The sequence below is a fragment of the Phocoena sinus genome, chromosome 15, assembly GCF_008692025.1.
Source record: "Phocoena sinus isolate mPhoSin1 chromosome 15, mPhoSin1.pri, whole genome shotgun sequence".
Lineage (NCBI taxonomy): Eukaryota > Metazoa > Chordata > Mammalia > Artiodactyla > Phocoenidae > Phocoena > Phocoena sinus.
In genome coordinates this window covers 29906056-29919733 of record NC_045777.1, presented here as the reverse complement: position 1 = coordinate 29919733, position 13678 = coordinate 29906056, and the positions used below count along the sequence as shown (strand labels likewise).

Sequence of the window (13678 nt, the reverse complement as noted above, 5' to 3'; positions counted from 1 at the left end):
AGTTTAAGAAGTTGTGGTGTTAGGAGCGTGTTAAGGGCTTTGGTTGGGCCCTGGAGGAGTTGATGGAAGGAGATGGCAGTGGTGGGACTGCCAGGCAGCACTGAGGGCTTGTTGAGGTTGAGCAAGCAGAGAAGGTACCTCATCAGATTAGCCACAAATGGGCTGTGGGTAGAGCAGAAGTAAAGGAAAAAAGAGAATCGAAGTGGCTAGCGTGGTACAGTGCCCTGGCATCAGACAAACCTGTGTTCTGTACTTGGCTCCACTATCAAGCAGTTCTATGACTTTTGGGAAGATCTCTCTAAGCTTGAATTTCCCATCAGTCCTCTAAAAATAATACTAACTCTTACAGTTGTTGCAAAGATGGGAAACTATAATGTATATGACATGGTTGGTGCTTAGTAAATACTAAATAAAATCTGTTCCCATCCCTTTCCCTGACAAAACAGAGATCAAAAGTTTGTCTTGTCCCTGGGGATTGGCCCTGAATGTGGATGAGAGGAAAGTCAGAAATTTCTGAGCAATAAGGGAAAATGGGGGAACTGAAGGCTTCAAAGTCTCAGTGACATCACGGGATGAGGTTTGGGGAGTGAGATAGTTAAAAGTATGATGGCATTTTGTAGTCAGAGAGTAGGTTCTGGAGCTGAAGATTTCAGAAGTTAAGACATTCTGGGTGCTGCTTTACTGGTATTGAACTGGCATTGAGGAGCAGCAAGGCCAGAGCGTGGCATGGCCCACCCCTTGATCTCTCAGAGGGAATGGGAGTGTCGGCTTTGGAAGAGAAGACTGTGAACACATTCAGAAGCTGTTTGAAGTGTTGTAGCATAATTAGGAGGGCAGTAGATGTGAGCAGTGAAGGAAAGGAGGGGCATGAGTCTCTGAGGGAATGAAAATATTGTGCCATTTTGGGAGGGAATGGTCTGGGAACAGCAGTGATGAACCTTGGCATGGGTGCAGGATGAGGCTGGGGCATGAGGAGCCTCCACTCAAGAGGGCCATAGGGCATGACTGTGTGTAGGTGAGGCTAGGTTTTACTTGTTAGAGGGTAGGAGACTTACAGGACTTGAACCATTGAGTGCCTTGAACTGGGCTGGCTGGTAAGGTTGGCATTAGTTCCCGCTGACTGGTTGTCTTGTTCTTTTGTTATGATTCAGGCTTCAAACCGTCCTCTAGTACCTAAAAACTGCCTCCATCTCCCCCACTTCTCCCCACCCCCCATTAACATGCACACACACAAGCACACATACTCTCTAGGCCCCTCTCTGCCTCCTGAAACCCCACCTTTTCAGGAAACCTTCAAAACTTGGCCTTTGCTCTTCTTGTCATTACAACTTACACAGCTTTGGGGCTGCCTTTTTAGAACTACAGCTCAAGGAATCAGTCCCTCTTCTTGGTCTCATGTCCTCTGCCTTAGCAATAAGATATTGGCGGTTTTCCCCAAGCCTGTGCCTTGAGCTCTAAGAAATACTCTATCTCTTCTCTGTTTGTGAAAACATGGAAAGAAAGGCTATTACAGCAATCGGAAGGATCCAGCTTGGACCATTCCAGAGAGCAGCTTCACCTATGGGTCTTATGTGTGCCCTGGGTGCTTCATTTGGGTCTCCAAAGCAAGCCCAGGCCCAGCCTTAACCCTTGTCACCTTAGTGTCCATCATTTCTATGATCTACTCCCTAGGGCCCATACTGAGCTGCTGTGTAACCTTGGCCACCCAGGAAACAAGCAGCTCTCCTTAAACCTGAATCCTTATTCTAAGGAACCCACACTCAGTGTCCATGTCCCACCCATCTTGCTTTTGGGAACTACAGAACAGCAGCCTCCAGTGTCTGTAGAATTCACTTATTGCCTAACTCACACGTTCCTTTCCTGGCAAGGGGCTCCTAAGCACCCTTCACCATTCTTTCAACAGCTGATGCCCTAGTGCTCTTTCTTGGGCCTTATGTGAGAGATGTGGTCATTTCAGAGCTGAGCCAGCTTCTGCCAAAATAGTAGAAAGGAGCATCTGTAAACTCAGTAATGGAGCAGATATACCCAAAGTCTTTTCTAGTGTATTTCCCTGGAAGACACCCATAAGTGAATGTGAATTTTGCCTCTCTCCATCAGCTGATAACTTACTCACTTGTTGCTTTTTCTAATTCTTATGCAAAGACTGTATCTGATGCCTCATTTCTCTCTGAGGCCCTAGGAGGGTACATTGGCTTTCTCAGAGCACAGTTCTCAGCATAAAGATCGTTTAACTTAAGCACTTCAGATGGTCTCTAGTTACCACTCTGTCTTGGCCTGGAACCTGCAGGAAGAACGCTGTGATACTGGCCCCCAGAATCCAGCCCTCCAGCTCTTACCAGATCTCTTTTCGTTCCAGGGAAAGTACATTTCTTCTCTGGTGGACTTCTGTTTTCTGACCGTCATCACGGAAATATCATCATTTCCAAGGATCACATGAATTCCGTTTTGTTTTATGATGGGGTAGGTGTTTTACAGTCCATGGTTTTGATGTTCAGAAAGATACTCACACTTCTGAGGGAAAATCAAATAACTCCCTGTCTTCCCTCTACCACCACAGGGCAGGATGTTAGGAACCAGCGCTGCCCTTGAGGCAGGCAGGCAGGAAAGTCATGGAGAGGCTCTTGTGAGCCATAGGGGTAGCTATGAGTTTCCCCTAGCCTGTACCCTTTGGCCAGGGCACAGCTCATCACAGTGTGACACCAGAGCAGAGGACAGGCCCTCCACCCTTTGTGGTCTCAGCCTCAAAACCAGCTTGTTTGGGAGCCGGGACAGAGACCGGGTAAAGTGGTTTGGTCAGATAGCTCTGAAAATGAATTATGTGAGCAAGTCAGAAAGAGTTATATCTTTCTTCCACATAGAACCTGGTTCCTTAAAGGCTGTTCAAAAATGCAGACAGACCAACCAGACAGGTTAGATGGCTATATTAGGTGAAAGCTTTGATATTTGATATTAATTAGGTTAAAGAGTCTTCCAACATCAGGAAGGAAAGGGTGAAACTTAAGGGCTGGAATGATAAGTTACCTAATTTTGGGGTGGGTGGGGATGGATTTTTAACTCATATCAAAAATGAAAATAAACTTCTGAGAAAATTAAATATTTTAAAATTTCGTAAGTAGAAAGAAGGGTATAGTTACAAATTATTTTTCTTATGAGAACTTTTTTAAATTTAATTTTTATTTTATATTGGGGTGTAGTTGATTTACAGTGTATTAGTTTCAGGTGTACAGCAAAGCGATTCAGTTATACGTTTACATATATCCATTCTTTTTCAGATTCTGATGAGAACTTTTAAGATCTACTGTCTTAGACATATATATTATTAAATGATCACCACAATAAGTCCAGTTAAGGAGAATATAAAAATGAATATTTATTAAATCTTTAGGGACAGGAAGACTTTCTAATCTAAGCTTAGAAATGATACAAGAAATTCTAAAGAAACAGTTTGTCAGATTTGACCACTTAAGGATTTTTTAACTTTTTGCTGATAATTTATTGAAATATACTCTAAGTGCAATTAACTGGCTACAAGGACTTATTGTACAACACAGGGAATATAGCCAATATTTTATAATAACTATAAATAGAATATAACCCTTAAAAATTGTGAATCACTGTGTTGTACACCTGAAATTTATATAATATTGTACATCAGCTATACCTTAAAAAAAAGCATGTAAGGGCTTCCCTGGTGGCGCAGTGGTTGAGAGTCCGCCTGCCGATGCAGGGGACGCGGGTTCGTGCCCCGGTCTGGGAAGATCCCACATGCCGCGGAGCGGCTGGGCCCGTGAGCCATGGCCGCTGAGCCTGCGTGTCCAGAGCCTGTCCTCCGCAACGGGAGAGGCCACAACAGTGAGAGGCCCGCGTAACGCATAAAAAAAAAAAAAAAAAAAAAAAAAAAAGCATGTAAAATATCTCATAATATTTTTATATTGATTACATTTAAAATATTTTAGATATGTTCAACTGAATAAAATATATTATAAATACATACATACATACAGTTAACTGTATCTGTTTAAAGTTTTGACAGATCTATATATTCATGAAACCACCAGCACAGTCAAGATACAGATTTTTGTCACCCCCCAAAAGTTTTCTAATACCTTTTTGCAGATCATCTTTTCCCCCAGCTTCTGGCTTTAGGCAACCACTTACTAGCTTTCTGTCACTGTAGATTAGTTTGCATTTTCTAAAATGTTATATAAATGGACATCATACATTCTGTACCCTTTTGGGCCTGGCATTTTTCACTCAACATGATTTTTAGGTCATCCATGTTGTTGTGTGTATCAATAGTTTTTCCTTTTTATTGCTTTATTGATGAGTAGTATTCCACTGTATGGATGTAGCATAAAATTTATCACACTAATAATTTAAAACTCTAAAAAGTATTCAAAAGGGGAGTTAAAAGACAAAAACACAAACCAGGAAAACTGTTTTTGGTGATTATAAAAAAATGAGTTGCTGTTTCTTTTCTATGAAGAGCTCTAACTTTATCAACATGAAAACACTGAGTGCCAGGTCATGGATGTTCAGAGGACATGAGGTTAGTTAACAGATACGTGGAAGCACATCAGATACATGCTACCACTAATGTAAATTACCACTAATGTAAATTAGTAAATTAGTAAAGAGTAGATAAAAGGTACAGTGAAGTAAACAAAAGGTGAAGTGGAATTGATAATATGAATGTCCAGTCATAGTGGTGGGCTAAGAGGGGAGTCAGATGCAGCCTTAGAAAATGTTTACAGATAGTTTACAACAACATGGTAGATGCGAATGGTAGATTAAGTTTTAAAAGCAAGATATGAAACTGTAAAAGTGAATATGATTTCCCAGTACATAAAAAAGGGAAGTCAATGAATGAATAGGAAGAACAGACTAGAAGGAAAAGTACTAAAATGTTAGCTGTAGTTGGAGTTGGGTGATGGGACCTTGGATTAATTTTTTTAACCTTTATTCTCTATTCTATTTTTATATTTTTCTCAAATTTTTATTTAATGAACATACGACTTTCATAATGAAATCTTAAATTATTAAAAAAAAAAAAAAAAAGGGACTTCCCTGGCCGTCCAGTGGTTAAGACCCCATGCTCCCAATGCAGCAGGCCCAGGTTTGGTCCCTGGTTGGGGAACTAAAATCCCACATAACACAACTAAGCCCATGTGCTGCAACTAGAGAAGCCCACAGCCAAAAATCAATAAATAAAAATTTTAAAGTATATATAAACTAACTTTATAAAAAAACCTTTTCCTCTGAGATCAGGAGCAAGACGAAAATACTTGCTTTTGCCACGTCTATTCAACATAGTATTGGAAGTCCTAGCCAGAGCAGTTAGGCAAGCAAAAGAAATAAAAGGCATTTAAATTGGAAAGAAAGAAGTAAAAGTAGCTCTGTTCATGGATGACATGATTTATATGTAGAAATTCCTAAAGATTACACACACACACACACAAACTGTTAGAATTAACAAACGAATTCACCAATGTTGCAGAATATGAAATAAACAGATAAAAGAACAGTTGCATTTTCTGTACCCAAACTGTGAATAATCCAAAACGGTTCTTAAAGGAAACAATTCCAATAAATTTAACCAAGGAGTTGAAAGACTTAAAACACCAAAATCCACAAAACATTGCTGAAAGAAATTAAAGAAGACCTAAATAAATGGTAAGACATCCCACGTTCATGGGCTGGAAAACTTAATATTAAAATAAGATGATAGTACTACCCAAAGCAATCAATAGATTCAGGGCAATTCCTGTTAAAACCCCAATGGCGTTTTTTGCAGAAATGAAAAAACCCATCCTGAAATTCATATGGAATCTCAAGGGACTCCCTTGCCAAAATAGCCAAAATGATCTTGAAAAAGAAGAAAGTTCGAGGACTCACACTTCCTAATTTCAAAACTAGCTACAGAGCTACAATAATTGTAACAGTGTGGTATTGGTGTAAGATTAGATATGTAGACCAATGGAGCAGAATAGAGAGCCCAAAAAGAAAGTCTTGCTTATATGGTCAAATGATTTTCAACAAGGGTGCCAGGATCATTCAATGAGAAGAGGACAGTCTTTTCAACAAACAGTGCTGGAAAAACTGGATATCCACATGCAAAAGAATGAAGTTAGACTCTTACCTTACACTGTATATAAAAAAAACCTCAAAATGAGTATAAGCCTAAATGTGGGAACGAAAACTATTAAATTCTTAGAAGAAAACATAGGAGTAAATCCTCGTGACCTTGGATTAGGCAGCAGTTTCTTGGATTTGACACCAAAAGCACAGACAACAAAAGAAAAAAATATGTAAGTTGGACTTCATCAAATTTTAAAACTTCTCTGCATCAAAAGACTCTATTAAGAATGTGAAATGCAGCCCACAGAATGGGAGAAAATATTTGCAAATCATTTATCCGATAAGGGATTAATATCCTAGGAAGAGATGATATTTTCAGTTTAGGAGAAAAGACCCTGTACTTCCTATATCTCCTAAAACTGGGTGTGGGTAAGCACATCTATAACTGAATCCCAGTAAACCACGTAATGTGAAAATAACTGGACTGACATTCACCATATGTGTTCTGACAGTAGATGTGAGGGCTGTATCATGCATATGGCTTTTCTCAGTGATGCTCCCTCTTTTTCTCTTTAGGATTCCACCAGTATTGTTGCTGCCCTTCTGATAGACTTCAAAAGTTCATTGCTTCCCCATCTTCCAGTTCATTTCCGTGGATCAAACAATTTTCTGATGATTGCCCTTTTCCCCAAATCCAAGATATACCAAACATTTTACTCAGAGGTAACATCAATCATTATTCAGCAAAACAATTACTAGCCTTTTTCCTAGCAATTTAGTTGGTAAGGCAATGTTTCAGGGCTAACAGTGAGGTGCTGAGAGGGAGAGTTGGGAGGGCTGGTGTGAGGGTGGCTGCTTCTGATCTTTTTGGGTCCTGGAATAGACTCTTGCCATTGAAAGGTGAGAACCTAAAGGAACTGAACAAAAGGCTTTCTAACTTCTAAGAAAAATATTCTTTGTCCCTTATAAGTCATAATTAGACTCATTTTCCTTTTAGCTACTTTATGGAGTTGTTAGGCCCTACCTACTGGGTCAGAGCTCTCTACCCCACCCCAAACTCTCCCTCCCCATGGTTCATAGGCCCTGCCCTTGCAAGTGGTTCCACCTGGCAGGCTGCACACCATAGGCTTTCAGCACAGATTGCACGAGTGAGGGAGCTCACCAAGAATTATACAGCCTACTTAGAGACCAAGCAGTAGCCAGAGTCATACAAATGGCCAGTCTTATTCTGGTGGAAATGCTTGGAAAGGTGTGATGTAACAGCTTTTGAGAGGACAGTCATTCCCTCAGGATAGATTCATAGAACAGAGAGGAGGCAATTACTGGCCTTGGCTGCAGAGCAGCTTTTAGGACCTGTCTGTGTCTCCATCTTACTGCCAGCTGGTCCTTCTACCTCCTTGTGCTTGTCCTTTCAGCCTAGGAACCTAGAGATTCTCTTCAGCTATTCCTCTGCCTCTAGGCAGGAGTTGCTTGAACTCCTTCTGTCTGTCCCTATCACCAGGGAAGACACGCCCCTGCTGCCAGAACAGTATTACCTGATACCTTCCTCTGTGCTTCCTGGCCTCTTAAGGAGCAGAATCCCTGGGAGAAGAACCCAGAAAGAAATTCTAGTTTTTAAAAATACAGAACAGAATTGCTTCAGGCCTCTAATTTTGGAACAAACTTGTTTGTTATGATGGTTTTTCTCTGTACTGACAGTCTAGATTTTCAACAGCCATCAAATCCCCATGTGGGTTCCATATCCTGTTGTTGGGTTTAAAGTGTTCTTTGCTCAAATTCTGTTTTGTTTAGGTCTTCTCCCCCTGGCAACAACAGCAGGCTAACTCAGGGCTGTCTTTAAAAGTGATCCAGGAAGATGGATTATCTGTGGAACAAAAGAGATTGTAAGTGGCTGCCTTCAGTGTTTATGCTTGCTTCCCTAGGCTGTGTGTGTCTGCTCTCTCTGCAGGATGACTTGTGTTATGTAACACAGGGGTCCTGGCTTCTGAAAGGGCCGACACAATCATTCCAGTGCTGCCAACTTGCAGGTAGCCAGTGCCCTTGGGGAACAAAAGTCAAGAGAGATGAAATCCACCAAGAATCAGAAACCTGTAGTATTACCAAAGGTTTTAGGCCAGGCTTCCTATGTGGGCAAACCAGTCATCTTGCATTAATGCCGAATTTTGCTTAAGTCAGTGAGATGCTTGTTTTAGAAGTATTGACTCTGTCACAGGACTTTGGCTTGAAAATATCAGAACAAGTTATGTAAAGTATGTTTGCTGTAGAGAGATGGAATTCTAATCTGTGAGCCTTTGATATTCCAGACACTCCAGTGCACAGAAGCTCTTCAGTGTCCTGAGCCATTCTGCTGGGGAGAAACGGAGTCCTCTAAAGCTACTCTCAGCTAAACTCCCAGAGCTGGATGGGTGAGCTCTGTTTTTCTGTTTCTGACTTTTGAAATGTCAGAAACCTCAGAGTTGGTGCTTTCTAAGCTCCATTTTCTTTCTTTATAGCTTCTTAAGAATAATTATAAAAAGTAGTAGTGACACACCATATACAATTTTATTCTCTAGAGATATTCACTAAGGTTTCTTTTTATCATGTGAATGGGCACATTCAGGCAAGGCTGGTGATGGTAACATAATAGCATTGTCTTTCTTTTTCTAGGTTTCTCCAGCATTTTGCCGTCAGCAGCGTTAGTCGGGAACCCATGATGAGGACCCATCTCCCTGTCCTGCTGCAGCAAGCTGAAATCAACCCTACTCACACAGTAGAAAATGACAAGGTACAGCAGCTCACCAAATAAGCTGGGAATTCATGGGAAGATAATCCTGATAGCCTGCCCTTAATCTTCAGTGTCAATTAACAAAAGGAGCTCAGGCAGAGTCCCTTTTATAAGACTCTCCACCTCCCTGGATACTTATGTAATGATACACATGAAACCTGCTGTATATAATGACTGTGTACAGGCATCTACATTAACCCCAGCTGAGCCCCATAGCAATGATGAAAGCCTGGCATATTGCTGTGCCTTCCCCTTGCTCCTCCAGGTCTTCCAAACTCCTGCTCAGTACTCTCATGCCATCAGCTCTTTCTGGTTGCAAGGACTTACCTGACACATTGAGCTTCGTAAGGGGAAGTGTTAGCGAGACCTTGCTAGCACCACCAGGATAAGGTGACACTTTATAAACACTGTCTTCCCAAGAGTGGATTTTAATCTGCTCCTGCTTCACACGCCTCTCCTCTTGACTCCGCCCACCATTTCTTTGGAACCATATGTCATAATATGCTCAAAGAGGGCATTTATTTCTGTGCAAATCTAGAAGACACTCAGCTGCAAAAGGAAATAGAAGCATTAAGCAGTCAGAAGCCTCATTTTTCCCTTAAGCAAGAGTTTAAAAATGAAAATGTTATATTTTACATATTTTTTTAATATATGTATTGATATTTCATATAACAAAGTGCTACAGGACTGGCCTTAAAGTAAGAAGGTATCTGGCTGTGAGCATGTTTGCTGGGATTTGAGAGGCTGAGGCGTGGGTGCTGAGGAATGGGAACCAAGATGGAAAAATTTGGATGGGAAGAGTATAAAGAGAAAGTCAGTTACATGGAGTACTGCCCACAGGCACAGAAAGGGATACAGACTAAGGGTCTGTTCAGAGGGGAGGAGGGAGAACTGTTTCTCATAAAAGAGGCATCCATAGCCATCTCTGTGCTGATGGGACTAGCTCAAGTGATGAGTGCCACCAAGTTGAACTTCACTCCAGACCTGTCCCAGTGAGTCTTGTGTATTGTGAAATAAAACATACTTAAAGAAGCCCTTGCCATGCTATGTCACTGACATCGTTATCCTTCAGCAAATGCATGGTTCCTTTCTTCCTCTGCTTGACCCCTTCTTTGTTGGTGAATTTCTTGAGTTGCTTTGGAATGTCTGCCTGCAGAGGGCCCTGTTTTCATGTGGTCGTGTGCCAAGATTAGGAAAGTGCAGCCTGGCACCTCTTCTCCCCATCAAGATTGAGAAGTGCTTCCTCCACCCGGTTTGTTTCCTTAGCTCAGGCCCTGTGGCTTGGAAGGCACAGGCCACTCCCCTCCTTCGCTGAGTTTGCGACACCACTTTAGCCTGTGGCATTTTTGTCCCAAACCTCCTTTCTGCCCAGTATTTTCCATTATACTTTTTTTGTTTTTTTAGCTTATTGGGTATAGCTGCTTCACAATGTTGTGCTAGTTTCTGCTGTACAGCGAAGTGAATCAGCCATATTTATGCACATATCCCCTCACTTCTGGATTTCCCTCCCATCTAGGTCACCACAGAGCGTTGAGTAGAGTTCCCTGTGCTATACAGCAGGCTCTCACTAGTTATCTGTTCCACACATAGACTGATCTAGTCACAGCCTGCTCCGTGGAAATTATTATAGTAACGCTACATTGTTGTATATGGTGTTTGCTATGTGCCAGACACTGTTGCACGCATTTTGTTTACATATATTAACTCAGCTAATCATTACATCCACCCTGCAAGGTAGATTCTGTTGTGAGCCCAAGGTCACATAACTAGTGAGTGCTGGTGCTGAGGTTCAAACCCATAGAACCTGGCTCAAGAAGTCAGTTCTTTTAACCTCTTACACAACGCTGCCTCCCAGTTGAATCACAAACCCACATGGCTTTTCTTTCATGTAGGTAATTATCAGCATTGTAACTGGCCTCCCAGGCTGTCATGCTAGCGAGCTCTGTGCTTTTCTGGTCACTCTGCATAAGGAATACGGCAGGTTAGTATGGCTGCTGCCTTTGCTTTGGGGAAAGGGATTCTATGTCTGGGTCTGCCTTGGCACTGGGAAACCTTCAACATGCACTGACCTTTGGTGTCACTGGTATCAGTGCAGTGGTCATCCATCCATCCATTCATTTAACACATTTATACCGAGTACTTTCTGTATGCCAGATACTGTTCTAACTGTAGGGGACGAATGAACAAAACAGATGAGAAAATCTCTGCCTTCATGGAGCTTGTATTCTAGTTTGGCAAGATAGGCAGTTAACCAGATAAGAAAATAGTATATTAGCTAGTGAAAAGTGCTATGGATAAATTAATGCAGAGAATGCTATAGGGAGTGCTGGGCTGGGGGAGGGATTCCAGTTTTAAATTGGGTACTCAGGGAAGACCTCACTGAGAAGGTGACATTTGAGCAAAGGCCTGAGGAAATGGGGGAATGAACCCTTGGGTATCTGGGCAAGAGCCCTGTAGCAGCAGGACCAGCATGGGCAGAGGCCTGGGAATGTGCCTGGTCAGCAGGGGAATTCAGGACCAGGGTGGTTAGAACTTGAGAGCTGGTGGATGTGATCCTTCCGTGACCACAAGGGGACTGCGTGAGCTCAGGTGGAACTGGGACATGCTGGCTTAGGCAAAATTGGGGAAATCATTCATCCATCGCTTCCATTTGGCTGGCAGATTGCTAAACAACCCTTGCCGACCAGGCTTTTTTTTTTTTTTTTTTTTTTGCGCGGTACGCGGGCCTCTCACTGTTGTGGCCTCTCCCGCTGCGGAGCACAGGCTCTGGACGTGCAGGCTCAGCGGCCATGGCTCACGGGCCTAGCCGCTCCACGGCATGTGGGATCTTCCCGGACCGGGGCACGAACCCATGTCCCCTGCATCGGCAGGTGGACTCTCAACCACTGCGCCACCAGGGAAGCCTCCCGACCAGGCTTTTAATAACTAGTTGGTCTACCTCAAAGTAAGGGATCCTGGGCTTCCCTGGTGGTGCAGTGGTTAAGAATCCACCTGCCAATGTAGGGGACACGGGTTCGAGCCCTGGTCCAGGAAGATCCCACTTAGTTGCTGCGGAGCAACTAAGCCCATGTGCCACAACTACTGAGCCTGCACTCTAGAGCCCGCGAGCCACAACTCCTGAAGCCTGTGCACCTAGAGCCCATGCTCTGCAACAAGAGAAGCCACCAGTGAGAAGCTTGCACACCGCAACAAAGAGTAGCCCCCACTTGCAACTAGAGAAAGCCCGCACACAGCAACAAAGACCCAACACAACCAAAAATAAATAAATAAATTTATTTAAAAAAAAAAAAAAGGCAAGGCATCCTGCAGGAGGCCATATAGCAGAATTGAGAAGACTGAAATCACCTAGAAGTTTGGGAGTTTAGAGTGGGAGATTGTGGGGGGAGCGCTGTGGGGAGCCTCCTTCATAAGTACTCAATAGCTAACCAGTTCCTCCCTCATTTCCATTGCTTTTGTTCTGTAAAGAATCTGAATTCTTCACCCTACCCGTTATCCCATTATTCTTTTTTTTGACTGTGCCACGTGGCATGTGCGATCTCAGTTCCCCAACCAGGAATTGAACCTGGGCCACTGCAGTGAAAGTGCCGAATCCTAACCAATGGGCCCCTAGGGAACTCCCCCTCCCCCCATTACTTATTCTTAGCAAGAATTTTACTGAAAACTGGACTGAAGCCATTTTACTGAATGATCTTTCAGGAAGTGACTGCCTGTTCAGGAGTCTTTCTCAACTCTGAAATCTGTTGGTCATGTGCTTATCTGACCTTTTCTCCTGTGGCAAGGCATTTCCTGCCAAAAGCTCCAGTGGTAGTGATTGCAGGATACAGGGCTCCCCACCCAGCCAGTGCACTCTGCCTGTTTCTGTGGTGCCAGGATTGCTTTCTCCTGTATGGGTTCACTGGACAGAGAGTCTGTGGGTGTACTGGTCACATTTGAATCCACTGGCAGAGCCTATGGGCCTGGTCCTCATGCTGAGATTACACTTGCCATTTCCAGGTGGATGGTATACCGTCAAGTCATGGACAGCTCTGAATGTTTTCATGCTGCCCACTTCCAGAGATACCTTTCCAGTGCCCTGGAGGCCCAACAGAACTGCTCTGCCCGCCAGTCAGCCTACATACGCAAGAAGACCAGACTACTGGTGGTGTTACAAGGGTGAGCGCTGGAAGCCTTTTGGGGATAGTGGGGTAGGGTGGTGACCTTGCCATTATTGTTATTTCATGTGTGGCTAACTTGGGGCACAGAACAAACACACATGCATGAGAAGTGTCTGTGTTACACAGATATGCCTTCAACAAGAACTGTTGCCATCCTGTGGCCCAGAGTGACTGGTGAAGATTGCACACAAGTTTTTTTTTTTTTTTTTTTTTGCACACAAGTTTTAAGTTTGGCCTCAACATCATAATATCCTCAGAGGCAGAGAGTTAGGGAGGTGGTTTTCTGGGCAAGATTCTTTGATAATTCTTCTAACAGTAATGGTCCCTAAGCTTCTTCCTTTGCCACCGAGGCAAGGGAGCTTCAGTTTTTTCAGTCCTCCCTCCTGTGGAGTTGCAGAGACAGTCCCCACACTCTAGTCTCGAGCCCCATCATCCACGGAATGGCTAGTGCAGGAGGGTTTCCTTGGACCCTCAGTGAGGAGCATGAATAATCCAGTTGGGCAAGGAGCTCCCTGTGAGGACAGTTTCGGAGTGTGTACCGCTGCTTGGGGAGCCCTGGCTGCAAGGAGCTTCCCTTGACCTGTTCTAAGAGCTTCCAGGGAGGAAGCAGGCCCATCATCCCCTGGGCCCAGAGGAGAACGTGTCAGATCAGGAAAACATGGGCTGTGCTCTTTGCTGCTGT

General features: G+C 43.4%; 1 protein-coding gene across 5 annotated transcripts in view; it reads left to right on the top strand.

Moving 5' to 3' along the window:
- C15H20orf194 (chromosome 15 C20orf194 homolog) overlaps nucleotides 1-13678 on the top strand; it is a 149820-nt gene that overhangs the window by 97134 nt on the left and 39008 nt on the right. For 4 of the 5 annotated variants that reach the window (XR_004345717.1, XM_032604600.1, XM_032604602.1 and 1 more), the window contains exons 21-27: nucleotides 2357-2460; nucleotides 6655-6801; nucleotides 7870-7961; nucleotides 8382-8483; nucleotides 8725-8842; nucleotides 10735-10823; nucleotides 12836-12994. Coding sequence is in view for 4 of the 5 variants with exons in the window: in XM_032604600.1 (XP_032460491.1) it covers nucleotides 2357-2460; nucleotides 6655-6801; nucleotides 7870-7961; nucleotides 8382-8483; nucleotides 8725-8842; nucleotides 10735-10823; nucleotides 12836-12994 (811 nt within the window). In the remaining variant the exon portion in view is untranslated. The remainder of the gene's footprint in view (nucleotides 1-2356; nucleotides 2461-6654; nucleotides 6802-7869; nucleotides 7962-8381; nucleotides 8484-8724; nucleotides 8843-10734; nucleotides 10824-12835; nucleotides 12995-13678) is intronic. The other variant, XM_032604603.1, reaches the window with a different exon arrangement.